Source organism: Diplotaxodon limnothrissa, linkage group LG16 (assembly GCF_057381915.1).
Source record: "Diplotaxodon limnothrissa isolate DT_005_m linkage group LG16, D_limnothrissa_male_GT1.1, whole genome shotgun sequence".
In the NCBI taxonomy this organism is placed as follows: domain Eukaryota; kingdom Metazoa; phylum Chordata; class Actinopteri; order Cichliformes; family Cichlidae; genus Diplotaxodon; species Diplotaxodon limnothrissa.
Window position 1 is genome coordinate 33,873,895 of NC_140611.1, and position 14,191 is coordinate 33,888,085.

General features: G+C 39.9%; 1 protein-coding gene across 1 annotated transcript; it reads right to left on the bottom strand.

Annotated features, from left to right (window-relative positions):
• Positions 1-2,151: 2,151 nt before the first annotated feature.
• slc40a1 (solute carrier family 40 member 1) lies at positions 2,152-12,706 on the bottom strand. The gene is made up of 8 exons (XM_085373881.1): positions 12,355-12,706; positions 12,179-12,246; positions 11,737-11,896; positions 11,233-11,348; positions 5,816-5,942; positions 5,211-5,456; positions 4,478-5,113; positions 2,152-3,697 (listed from the first exon to the last, which is right to left on the bottom strand). Exons 1-8 carry the CDS (start codon positions 12,386-12,388, stop codon positions 3,381-3,383), a joined length of 1,704 nt encoding a protein of 567 aa, XP_085230007.1. The 5' UTR covers positions 12,389-12,706; the 3' UTR covers positions 2,152-3,380.
• Positions 12,707-14,191: the final 1,485 nt, after the last annotated feature.

The window sequence follows — 14,191 nt, forward strand, 5'->3', positions numbered from 1 at the left end:
GTCACCTGGCTCAGTTCAGCACCGGCTGCCTGGAGAAAAAGGAAATTAGCTGCTAACTCTGCTGTGGTATGTGACCTCACACAGTGGCAGCCAAGGCCAAGACTGGCACACACACAAACACGACTTTACAGAGAAGTGATTGTAAAGGTTTTCTTTATTTAAGACATATCATGCACTACAACCAATACAAACCTCCTGATATTCAGGGGAGTGTGATTATTACACAAAAAGGATTTCTTAATGATTTGGTGCTTTTATTCTATCAAACTACAATAACACTGATATATAGAGTTTTATTTATATGTATATGTTTGTAGAAAGAGATGAAAGCAATAAAATACAGATGTGCTCAAATGAAAAGGAACTACAGCTTACAGAAAAAAGAATCACAAAGTGTTGACACTACATATATAAAAATGTAAAAAAAAAAAAAGTTTTCAAACAGCACAACAACAGTATACACTCTGATTTTCTGTTTTCCAATTAAGTTTGTATCGACTCACAGCTAAATATATTTACATTAGAAAATATAGCATTCATGACCATGTGGGATATTCCTGAATCAGCAGACCTGTTCTGAGAGCTGCTTTTGTTCCCGTGCGCAGACTGAATGTGAAGCAGGTGGAACATGAAAATAAAGCTCCTCCATCCTGTTTCACGGGCCCTACAAAATGGCCCTCTGTTCTCCCACACCTGGTGCGGTTAACTCGCCTTCCAACCCAAACACGTCTACCCTCCGCGACTGGAATTGTGGTTAACCTTTTCATCTGCGAGCACCGGCCAGTGTGGCGAGTCTGGTTTCCATTAAGGCGTGTGAAATTTCGGAGGTTCAGAGGTGGAAAGGATACAGGTAAAAATGCAAGGTAAGCAGACAACATGTTATTCCACTTACAACTGAAGGGTTGACTCTACGGGGAACAAAATAGACCTTTGGGGCTTTCAATGCTACGCTCTTTATATAGATATTTCTGTATTATAGTGATTCTGTAAAGGTCTGGAAACATTCATTAAAAAATTAAACTTTTTAATTTGTTTAATCACTTCATGGCAAAAACGGCATGCAGAAGCGCCAAAAATCCCTAAATGGGTACGTTTTCAACCCCGGCTGAATAAAAGTTGAGGGTTTTAGTGCCATAAAGTGATTTCAGATAAGACCTGCTGACTCAGATCCCTGAGTAGCTTTTTGAGGAAACGTGGGAGCGCCTGAGGTAAACCGAGGCTGTTTTTCACAGGAACTCGGGTAGGTTATTTTTCCCTCATGACCATGTGGTAGTAGTGCTGGGTGTTGCAATATGTGCCGTAGTACCCTCCCGCCAAACAACGACATCTGAAGAGAGAACGCATTACTGTGCATGGTGCGGAGGGTTTTGGGTGAAGTCGGGACTTCAGATTTGTGCAAAATCATATTGAACTAATGCCTGATCACGCATTAGGTGTAAAGACAGAAGTCAATCACGTAAAGTGCCTGAGTTATAGACAATCACTGGAAAAAAATCACTCCAGAGAACTCAAAAGACTAAGATGTTCATATGAATCCATGCTAGAGCCGTTCAAGTTTTAAAAAACAAAAAACAAAACTTGTGGAGGTAAGGGTGGTATTCTGAGGGAAAAAAATGAAATAAAATAAATGTAAAAAGAAATTTGGAAAGAAACTTGGATATATCTTCTTTTTATTAAAGTTGTAAATCTATACAACACTGTATATCTTAATATTCTGTAAGAGTTTTAATTTCTCATTAATTTTAGCTTAAAAACATTATAATCAGAATCATTACGACTTTTTCCAGATTTTAAATTTTTTCCAGATCATAAATTTACAATTTCTTTAAGAGAACTAAACTAAACACATTCGAGTCCAATTGTAATCTTCATAAATGTATGACTAAATTCTCAAAAAATATATTTTTCTAGTACACACAATAAATTTATTTTTATTTTAGAGAATATAAAGAATTTTTTCTTTAATGTCAAAATACTGTTTTTTTTTCTGATAAATTTGCAATTTTAAGAGTTTCTTCTCACAAATTTAAAATGTAAATTTTAGAGACTAAAGAGGTAGTTTTGTAATCTCAAAGAATACCTAAATTTCTTTGACTAATTTATTACTTAATCTCAGGAAATCTTGACTTTTCTTCTGCATTTGTGATTATGCAGAAGATTATTATGCAGTTGTAATTTTTTCACATATTTATGACCTCTTTTTTTCTAGACAACTTTCTCAAAAATTGTATTTCCCATAAATTTACAACTTTTTTTTCTCTCTTTTCCTCGTAAGTGATGTCCGTTTTCTGGCACTTTTGTGTTTTTGTATATTCATATTTGTTTTAGTGTGATTTTACAGCTTTTTAGTCTTGGAGTTTCTTTCCACAAAAATTCACCACAATCCTAGAACGGCCCTAACACATCTTCATATAATTGTAAACTACCAGAAAAAAAAGATTAGATACAATCTACAAGTGGGTTCAGATACAGTAAGATTTTCACTGGATGCAAAATATTGTGTATATTTGGAATGCTTAGACAGCCAAAACTGGTTTCCCTCACTTCCTTTTAAGCCATGTATGGACTTTAACTTTGGTAACTGCGAGCTATTGATAAGGGTGCATAGGATGTTTGTGTTTCATATGGCACAACTGCAAGCACACAACACAATACTGATGATACAGTCATTACAAAAACCACCGCCTGCATTTCCTGAATAAACACAGCTAAATGCTCAACACCACACATTAAAGAGACAAGATCCCAGTTTTCTGTTTGGTTAAATAAAAAGTATCCACAACCTGCTCATCACACACACGTATATATATATGTAAGCCAGCACAGAAAGAAGTCTATGAGAGAACAGTGAGCGGATGCAGCGACAGCACCAACGAACCCAAACTGAGAGGCAACCCGAGTGGCGTCCTGACTGTCAGGATCTCAGCTTCCTCTATGAGATTTCTCTCTCATTCTGCCCTTTTTTTGCTGAAGCACCTTTTAGACATCTTTACAGCTACATGCGGGCTGTTAGGTGGAGAGGATTTTACACTGCACTGTCCATGATTTCTCCAACAGCACCCAGAAGCGATGGACCCCTGTTGGACAGCGCATGCATGTGTTAAGGAGCGTGGATCCATAGGTGTATGGCTGAGGCGCTCATCTGACTCCCAGACTGAAAACGCTACAGAAACCCCTGCATTATCTAAACTTTCACTACTTTCTAACACTTTCTACTCTTCTGCTACTGCTAATGGTTAATGGCTACCGATAGCATGTTGTCTACGCTTTACGTTAGCACTCTGCCAGCTACAAGCTAAGATGTTAGTGAGATAAATAAGATGCAGGGCTAGTGTAAGGTTTGAGATGTATGTACCCAGGACAGAGTCTCTTTAATGGGATTAGACAGTGGTAGGAAGTGAAGGATTGTCAACCGCCTCCACCTTCTGCTCCGGCGAACAGCAGAGGAAGAGGCGGTTGCCCAGGCTCCTGAAGGCAAACCGAAAGTACATCATATGGCCCATGGCCACAAAGGAGACGGAGATGATGACCAGAAGGCCAAAGGCCTCTGGGTTTGGGGCCAGAATCACCATGATGAAGTGCAGAAGGTCTAAGAGGTAATTCATGGAATTCTGGACGCCGTTGATCACACCTCGCTCTGACTCGATCACATTCTCCTGGATGAGCTGGGTCACTGTCAGGTCAAAAGACCACAGACCTGCAGGGCAGAGGCAAAGATCAACAGTCAGCTCTAATAATCTTTTTATATCCATAATAAAACCGCTTCAGTACTCAACAGTAGCTCTACTAGGAATAATGAGGCAATATTACTGGCATCAAAGGTTGCAGATACTGCAGAGGTCCTGTGGGACATTCTTACAAGTTATATAACAGTCCAACTTGTCAAGCTGCTTGAGTCACCTGTCTGGAAGTGATAATTTTGAAAATTTGCTATCTGGTCAGAGGAAATGAACATGCCAATAAAGCATGAGCAGCAGTTCCTGAACACTCCAATTTCCTAACGAATAAAATAAACACACCTAAGAAAATGGACATCAGCACTTTGGGGTGCGTGGACCTTTTTTATTACCAGTGTTATGACTATAATGTGCAGTGAGACCTTCCCTGGAGTCCACTTAATAACTGCTTCTGGCCCTACACTGATCATCTCCAGCAGGTGTTTTTATAGAAATTTTGTTTGGAAGACCTATCAAACAACAGTATGACCGACCCTGTTGTTGCACGACTTGAAATACAATAGTGTAGCATAAAAGTACAGTCGAAATAAGAGAGAGATGCAAGTCAAAACTAACAATGTTTTTTAAGCCTTTAAAATTCTCCAAACGTCCACTGACTCCTGATTTCAGACGTATTCTTCTCCATCTGGACTCGGCCACTAATAGCTGGCGTACTAATCCATTTTGGTAAATCTCTGCACCGCATCTAAAATACAGCAAGTATTCCCAGATTGGGAAAAAAAATAAACTACTTCACTCACCAACTCTAGCAGCAATTACGCCAGCAAACAGCAGACTAACAGACATGTAGGACTGCATAGGTGGCAGCTCTTGGGTTGGTGCGGCAGTAGTAGGCATAGTGATGTTTCCACCGGTCAGGCTGTGGACAGCTTCAGGCAGGGTCTTCTCTCCAATCAGATGGGTGTAGAGGTCCTGGAAGGGTGAGACGCTGAGGTCGAAGGGGCTTCCAGGAGCGAAGACTGAGATGACACACAGTATGAGGCAGGAGAGCTGGGCCATGCCGGAGATGAAGCCAGTGCGGATCAGGCCACACTTCTTGCGAACCCAAGTGAAGGCGACGGTGCCGCAGATGCCCGAGATGGCCGAGGCTCCCATCAGCAGACTGAGCACCGAGCCATTGAGGCCCTGTGTGTAGGCGTAGCCTGTGGTGATGCAGTCAAAGCCCAGCACCGTCATGTAAAGAAAGGCCAGTGAAAGGCCGGCGAAGAAGATGTTCTGGTTGTAGTAGGCCACCCAGCCGGCCTTGAAGGTGCGCACGGGTTCAGCCATCTGGTAGCAACAGCTGCGCTGTTTGGGAGAGTCAGACTTGGCAACAACGGAGGTTTCGTTCATAAGTGGCTGAGATGACTCCTCGGGACTCTGGCCATTCTCCAAATCTGTCAAAGGGCAGAATAATGGAGGTTCTCGATTACCAAATCTAAAACACAGTCAGTTTTATTCCCCAACGATACAAACAGATAATGCTGCACTTACCTATTGTAGGGCTGAGCTGTTTGAGCTCCTGCTGCTGCTCCTTCTGTCCAGCTTTCACAGCCAGTGCGGGCGTCTTCTGGTAGACCTTCCACAGCAGTGCGTACTCCACACACATGGAGCACAGGTTCCAGCCAGAGATGAAGCCACAGCCAACAAAATGAGAGCCAAAGGCCATAATCTGGCCCACTAACATGGGAGCCAGGATGTTGGTCAGCTGGTCAATAATCCGCACTGTGGCATTCATATCTGTTTGACAAGGGAGTGGAAGTAGAAGCTAGTTAGTTTAACAGCTAATTTAACACATTGATATAAAAAAGCTGATTATGGTCTTAAAATTCGTGTTTACAGTAATATAAACTAAGAACTAGCACAAGCGGATTGATAAGGGTCAACCAGTTCAAAGTGTTGTGCACCATGTGACCAAATCTTTCTAGCAGCTTGTCACAATCAATGGAAAACTGCAGTGACATAAAAAAAAAGAAAAAGAAATGTGAGCGAGTCAGCATCCGGGGTTCAAAGTCCTCCCAGCTGAACATATGACCTGATAACAGATCATATGAGGCCTACATCTGAAGATAAGCCACCAGTCGATAGCAAACACCTACCTGCCAACTTGCTGCTGTCCTGACCTGCTACAACAACCACCCAGTCTCTCTGGATGGTAATGGACATGGCCGTGCTGGCAAGGTTGGCAATGTTGGCGATGGTGATGACCAGGATGTAGCAAGTTGTCTGAAAATGATAAAAAAAAATGTAACAGTAGTTTTATATTTGGACTGACTTTGTGTGATAAAATGACAAATACTCCCATGAAACATGAAAAACTAAGAATCGGATAGATCTAACTCCCTCATGTCATCGAATTCCATTGTAGTCCAAAAACCTCAGTATTAAGCCACAAAGCTACACAGTTCAGTCCTTTTCGATGAACACATATTTGAGTTATGTTGATTTACACAATCTCCTCAAGACCAACAAACTCAGAGGAAAAAAGGAGACAATTTAGGTTCAACTGGAGCGGCTATCCTTGAACCGAACTGGTGGCCTATGTCACCAGCTATCAGTTACCTGTAAAACAATCTTGAGATCCCTTCCTAGGCAACTGAGCTGCCATTCACACCTCCACCACTGTGACCTTAATGACTCACAAACGTCCTCACACGTCTGGGCGTGTCTTGACAATTTCCAAGATCACAGCCCTATAAGAAGATAAACACCTGCAACTCCTCAGCCTTTCAGATGACATGAAACACCTAAAAGGAGTCCAGCTGCCTTCAACTAAAGCATGATTATTTTATATATTCTAAAATAATATATTATTATTTTAGATTATGATTTTTATTTAACGTTTAACATTTACAAGGTCATCCATAAACCCATCAAGAATTCAGGTTCGAGTTCAGGTTAACATCTTTTTTGGAACACCCAAAAAGAAAAGCCTGCAGTCCCAAGCTTGATGTGTACCTCGTGGCATGTTCTGGTTTATGAAAATCTGCCTATTTAGCATGTGGTTGAATCTAAATCCAATACGGGGTTTGGTTGGAGTGTCAGAGAAAGTACACATGAGTCCACTGTTGCTTTTTAGAGGATAGCTAGAGCCAGCTTTAGCACTGATTCTCCAACTCTTTGGATTTCCAATGAAAGAATTAACACCATTAACTTAATTTCTCGATCTGTTGGACAGCGCAGTCTTAAGCTTTATTTTACCTGTCATCCCTTTAAATCACTGAATTTCACCGATTTTTTTCTGGGCTATGGTCCCCTTTTCCATGTTTCCCATTTAAAATACTGGGACAAAATCTCCCATTAGAAGAGACATTTATGTTTCATCACTGATGGATCTGTATTGATCCATACTGATTTGACCTTTGACTTAAAAAGGAGTTGTTTCTAGGGTGGAGGAGGGGTCCAAAGTAGTCATTCCTGTTCCAGTACAGCTGCACAGTTTAGCCAAGGGAACAGATAAATATATTTTTAAAAAAGATTCAATATGCATGTTTTTATTTATCTAGCTTGCCTAATTTTTGTGCCTTTGTGAAATTTTATCACAGGGTTATACTCTCCATTTTGCAGTCATTTATGGTCATGTTTGTTTCTGCTGTGACGGTTTAAGGGGGGAGGGGCAGTAGGAAATATGAGACGGGAGAACAAAAGATAGAGGCTAGAGCTGACTGAAGGGCAGAAAAAGCTTCCCAGCAAGTGTTCAATCATCTAAAAACATACTGAATAGACACCAACTGACCCCAAATGTCTAAGTCTGATGACAGGGAAGCTAGTCCTGACTAACCTGGGGGGGGGGGGGGGCATCACCCGGAACCACTAAGCAGTCTACCAAGGGGAAACACCACCAGAGTAATTATTAAAGATACGATGAGGCTAAACATAAATTACGTAAGGTTGTGCACTCTGCTACAATCTGCATTAAATGCCAAAATTTACAAAAACAAACACTAGAAAAATGTCAATGTTGGCTACACCACAGTGGATAACAGAGAGACGGCAGTGTGAGCTGAGTGTCAATTGAGAGTATGAAGCCCAACAAGTTCAGATGGAATCTGTCACAGTGATGAACATCTTCAGGAACTTGTCTTCAAAAAGTGGGTCATTTTAACTGGCTGCAAAGCATGGACCAGATCCCTCAACAGAAGGTGTCAAGGGTAAAGGGAACATGAGTTTCTCAACTTTTTCTAACTCTCAAAATCCGACCTGATTAGCTCTTTAAGAATGAAATCAAATGTCAACCGTTCCCACTACGTGTCAAATCAATAACTTCCTGTTGAAAAAAAAATCTATATCATTAGTTAAAATTAAAAATTTCAGCAGAAACTGCACATTTTTCTGAAGCAGACTCTGTTTGTGGGTCTGTGCATGCATTTTCACACAGCTGCTCTGGTCAGTATAGAAACAATAAAAAAACAGAAATGCTTCAGCAGGCCCAGCCACATTTCTCTCTGTGTCATGTGACTGGCCTTGAACAACCTGCTGACTGCACAGCGTTCAGCAAGACACTAAATCTCCTGTTTCACCAGTCTCTCACCACCTCCACCAGCACTCCGACAACAGCCAGCCCTCTGAACTCTCTGACCGCTAGAGAAATAGCCCCATTTTCCCACAGATACTTCAAACACAAAAGAACAACGCTGGAGGGCTTCTGTGTTTCAACCCGACACCCAAACCCGTCTCCTGTGATGAACGGAAACTTGAACAGTTTGCAGTTCTGGATCTCTGGATCGCGGAGATCAGTGAGGGAGCTCCTGTTTAGTCACATAGCTCAACAAGTGTAAAAAAGAAATAACTGAAACACCTGGTCCCCAGTAGCTTTCCTGTTGTAGTATGTATGTACTCGTATGTTAAATCTACTGCAGGCTTGAGAATCTACTTGTTTTCTAACCCCCTTTACTCAAGATTCAAGATTCGTCTTGAAGTGAAATCAAACTTTAGAGAAAGTCATTGCTGACTTTCTCCTGGAAGTGTTTCACTTTTTAACTGTAATGCTTCACATCTGCATTCAGGGAGAAAAACTGAAGTCAGGTACAGATTTAGCTACAGAGAAGTTTATGTGGACACTCTTGGATCAATGCATTAATAAATAAATAAATCTGAGTAATCCTCCACATGACTCCTTCAGAATCAGCTAATTATTTCAATCTTAGTTTATTTAATTGATCCAAAGCAAATCTTTACCAGCACACTTTGAATGTTTTCAGAGTTGCTGAACCTGTATTCAAATTTTTGGATTTTTCCAATATTTTGAGCCCTCATACCTTCATAATCAAATGAGATATACATCTGAAATTTTCAGGGCTGAAAAACTCTGTTAAAACTAAAAATAAGTCAACTTCACAGCCACTCCAAGTGTCACAATCTAAGGAAAAAATCTCATTTTTGTACAGTACTATGAAGGTGATTTACGTCTTAACGTGCCATGGTAACCTGCTCCAGAGCACGTTAAGTTTCAGATGAAAACCAACAGGTATGAAATTAACTCCTACTGACCAATCTTCAGAAAACAGCATCACCATTCCTAAAAGATTTCATTACGAGGAGAATAGGAGCATTTTAATGTCTTTGTGTTTCCCTGATAAATATAGATCTTTTGACGCAACTTTATTTCATTTTGTTTTTTTTATCTGTTGGCAATCAAAACTCTACAACAATTTTATTTTACTTTAATCGTTAACATTTGATCATAACCAGGACACCTCCACTTTAATTGCTGACATCATATCTAATGTGTAAACTACATTTGAATATTGATTTTGTATTTAATCTTTACTCTCAAACCCTTAAATAGTAAATACTCCACAGCAGGGAAAAAAAACCCTCAGCCTCAGCCAGAAAATAATTAAGTGTAATTAAAATTTTTATTTTACTGCTCTGTACACTAAAGATCAGAATAATGGTTTTCTGCATTAACTGTTTCTTTTTAACAACAATGTTGCGTTTTGCTGTTATATTTTAAAAAAAATGTTTTTTAGAGATTTGTGATCACCATTTGATCATAATGTGATAATGTCTCTGACTGGAGTAGGTGACACTCATAGGGATTGCTTTCTCTGGACGAGTCATATGATCATGTGAACGTGCAGGTCTGAGGTGATAACCAGCTTTGTATGATAAACTCTTTCGTAGTACAAGGTGCTGGATTTGCTATGAAACACGTAGCAGCTTATCACCAAAGCTTATCAGCTTTCGCTTCTTCAAGTTACATCCTGAAGAAGACAAAAGCTGCTACGTGATGGTGTAATTTACAAGTACTTCAGTTGTGTAAAATAAAGGCCTTAATTAATTTTTCAGACCTACACGAGCACCAATGGTTTAACGGACATGAGTAGTGCTACCTGATCCAGCTACAGTTTTTAACAGAACTTTAATGTGAATATCATTGGTACTTATAAGAGTTATGATGGATTAGAAAATTGGGATAAAACTCATTTAACAGAGTGAAAACGGACCCACTCCTGTGTACTCTGAGGGCCTAGAAAATATTCATAGTATGAATGTAAGGTTCCCAAGGTTCACTGAACTATGGGAACCTTTCTCGGATTTGACTGATTTTATTCAGAATAAACTTCATGTAAACTCAGTTCAAGTGCCATGTTTTGTCCAACTGCCTCAAGAGCGGCGTTATTTAATTTAAGGAGGAACTGATGACAATAGAAAGAGTTTTGCAAATATGAATACTGCTATGTCTTGAAATTTTAACTTGCTTTGGTGTTAACTTTTGGGTCTTTCCCTTGAAATCATGAGCAGAGAGAAAGAGGAAACTTAAATGAGGAATTATTGATTTCTTATTTATTATAAAAACAGAAGTTCAGTCTGTTAGAGAGAAATTTGTACTCATCAGCAGTCATGTGTACACCGGATTAGATTTGAAAGAAAAAAAGTTTAAATATCTAAATAATTGATTGGTGTACTACAAACTAATTATGTGTATTACTCATTTTCACTTTCACATTTTACTGTTTTTCCGCTGTTAACTGTGTTTGAATTATTTGATATATTGAAGTGAATAGGTGCTTTTAGTTTGCATTAGAATAAATTATCTGATAGGCCTCTTTCTTTTTAAATTTTCTATTAAATTTTTTTTTTACTATTTTTGATGCTTCAGTAAGTATCTGTGGGAGTCCACTTCAGGCTGTGTCCTGATAGTCGTTTGATAAGACAGGTTACACCCACAAATATTTTAGAAACAGGCTCTTTCTACTGCTTTAAAAAAAACCACTAAAGCATTAAATACTCAAGTGTAAATTCTACAGATTTTGTTCATCGATTTGCTTATAATAAGTTTATGATTTCAAGATGATTAACTTGAGTTCAAATGAACATTAAAAAATTCTAGTGGAGCTGTTGCAATCCTCTGTGGATAAGCTGTGCTCACTCCATAAATCACACTGACAGGGGAACTCGCATCAGTGAGTGAAAGTAGGAACGTTTCAACCTCAGCTTAAAGAAAGGAGGTAAAAATGCTTTCAGTGCAAATCCCCACCAAAACAGGTTGAAACAGGACAGGGGATCTTACCAGAATCCATCCATTGTAGAGCTCCGTGAGCTGGTCTTTGAACTGGAAAACAAGCATGAGGAGGACCCCGCACGCGATGACACAACTGTTCTGGACCAGCAGCGAAGTCTGGGCCACTGTGGAAAGACCACGACAGGCATTAGGGACAGAGATCTGATCAGACACAACACATTCATTATGGTGCAAAGAAGCTCATTTCATGTCTTTGCCAAATTCTTCTGTGTAATTATTTTCCAGTTTAACTGTTAAATGTCTGTGTTCAAGGGAATTCATGTTCACAGTCAAACACCTGGTTTTACATCCCAGACTGCAGTAACTATTTACAGTTTTCTTTGTCCTTGGCTGACGGTGTTGACTCAGGGCAAGCTACAGGTCCTGGCCCTTATATGGGCCAAATGTCAGAGGTGTTGTGACATCTGACCAGCAAAAAGAACTGCCAGAAACCCAATTCAAGCCCACCAAACTGAGCCAAAAAGTGCCACACATAACCCAGATTAAACTTACCTTTAAGCCTGGGGTTTTTGTCCACCCAGTCCCCGATGATGGCTCCCAGCAGGAGCACCGAGCCAGCCACCACCAGCCCATACACGGCAGTGAGCAGCAGGCTGTTCCCGTACAGCTCCACCAGGAAAACTGCCACAGCGAAGTTCCACATCCGGTCACCCTGAGGAATTTAAATTCAGATATTCAGATATTTAAAGCTATTTGTAAATAGAGTACTGTGTGGCTAGCTGCAGGTGCAAAAATAAATGAGTTTGCACAGTTGTAATGACATATAAAACAGCAATAACAAAACTAATAACGCATTAGGTTTGATTTAACACTGGATGGCCACAAATAAATATAGTCATCAAGGTGAACATGCATACATTTACTGTGTGATGTCAGTTAGATGGACATGAGCATGGTTATAATACAATGCTGGTTATAAACAGTGTGTGCTCACCCATGTTGACAGAGCGTGGCCCATGTAGATGAGAAATTTGGCCGAGGTGAAGAAGTCTTGGGTGGATTCTGTGGAGAAAACATGTTACAGCTGGTGTTCGATACCCATCTGTGACACTCAGGCTCCTCTCCTGGGAAATATTCAGTAATTTCTCCTGCAACAGAAAAACAACTCACCCATGCACGTCTTTTTAGTTCCAGAGTTATCCATTTTAAAGCTCTTCAGATAGAAACAACCGGCTTGATATGTCTAATATATATTCTCTCTTTTCTGCTAGATCCCCTTTTGTAATGCAAAAGGAGGTCGACTCCGACTACCTCTGCACCTAACTGACACAATAACCGGAAAAAACAAAAGAAGACACGGCGTTTCTCCCTTTTTCTCCTCTCCAAACTTAGCTATCACTGTAGCTGAAGTTGGAAAGAAATGATTTTATAGCCCGAAAGGCCGGGTGGGTCGCAGGGACACGAAACCGGGAGACGAGCTCCTGTCAGCTGGGCTCCTGTGGACTGTCTGCTCGGCTCTGCTCTCCGCAGCTGCTGCTGCTCTGTTTACGACCCGCCTCGAATATACCCCGCGCGGTCACGTGACTGCCCTTTCTTTACCCCTGTGTCAAAACCAGACGCGGTCCTGCCTACGTAAAGAAAAAAAAAAGAAGAAGAAGAAAAAAATGCACTATAGGAGCAGAAAATGGTGTCATTGTTACCTTGTTACAGTTAAACCCTCCGGTTCCTCTCACAAAGGTGAGCTTCGGTTTTAAATGCTCCCCTCCTCCACTTGTTTACCTCCTAGCAACATGCATGATTATTTACTATTATTGTTATTCTTGTTATTCTTGTTATTATTATTATTATTATTATGATGATGATGATGATGATCATTATTATTGAAAAGAAATTCAAGTTTTATACAGACATTTAAGAAAAATAATAAAGATATAAATAAGGAAATTAAACTGTTGGGTAACTATAATGGACACGAAATTGAAATTATTAGCTAATAGCATGCATGACAGTTAAAATTGTTAGCTAAAAAATACATTAACAATGTTTTTATCTTAAATATTTTGAAAGACAATTAAAAAAATGTGAATAGTAATAAATGTGTTGAATATAAGGCTTTCCCTCCTTGCGGGGGTTCTGCAGGTTTCTTCCTGTTAAAAAGGAGTTTTTCCTTCCCACTGTCGCCAACTGTCTGACCATAGGGGGTCGTCTGATTGTTGGGGTTTCTGTCTAATATTGTAGGGTCTTTAGATTATAAAGCAGATTGAGGCCACTGTTGTTCTAAATTGGTGCTATATAAATTAAACTCAATTTAATTTATTGAAAATGGATTACAATGAATATAGAACTGCCTAGCAAGGAAGAGGAAGACCACAGAGGAGGTTCAAAGATGCAGGGGGGTTGTGTCACAGAGGAAGGTGCTAGGGATAGGTTAAGATGGAGGGAGATGATCCGCTGTGGTGACCCCTAAAGAGAACAGCCGAAAGAAAATCAGGAGAATATCAAGGCCTGTTGAAGTTTTAGATTGAAGTGACCACTAACCAATTATCTGCCATTTTTGCTGTGACCATTTGCCAAAACTGGTTGCCAGGGAAAAATCTGTATTCCTCAACCAGTTTCTCTGTGGTTGCTTGAGGTTGCTGAAATTAGTCACAAAGAAGTGCAAATTGCTGCACCACAAAAATCTTTGCAATCGCTTTCTTCTCTAGCAGATTGCAGCAGTCGACCGTAATTTGCATGGAAGACACCGACTGCAAACACTCACCAAAGTCTCTCCAAACATCTATGAAACTGTGAAAAATGCAACAAAAGCACAAACAGAGAAAATCAGTCTTCAAAATAAAAGCACCACCTTTTGAAACATGTCTGGAACACAGAGGCACAACTTTTACTTTGAAGGTGAATGTTTTTTGCACTTTTAAAAGTTTTATTTCAATTTTACTATTAGTTGGAGGGTGTTGTAGACAGTTCTGCATCTTCCATTCAAAGTACAACGAACAGCAACAATCTG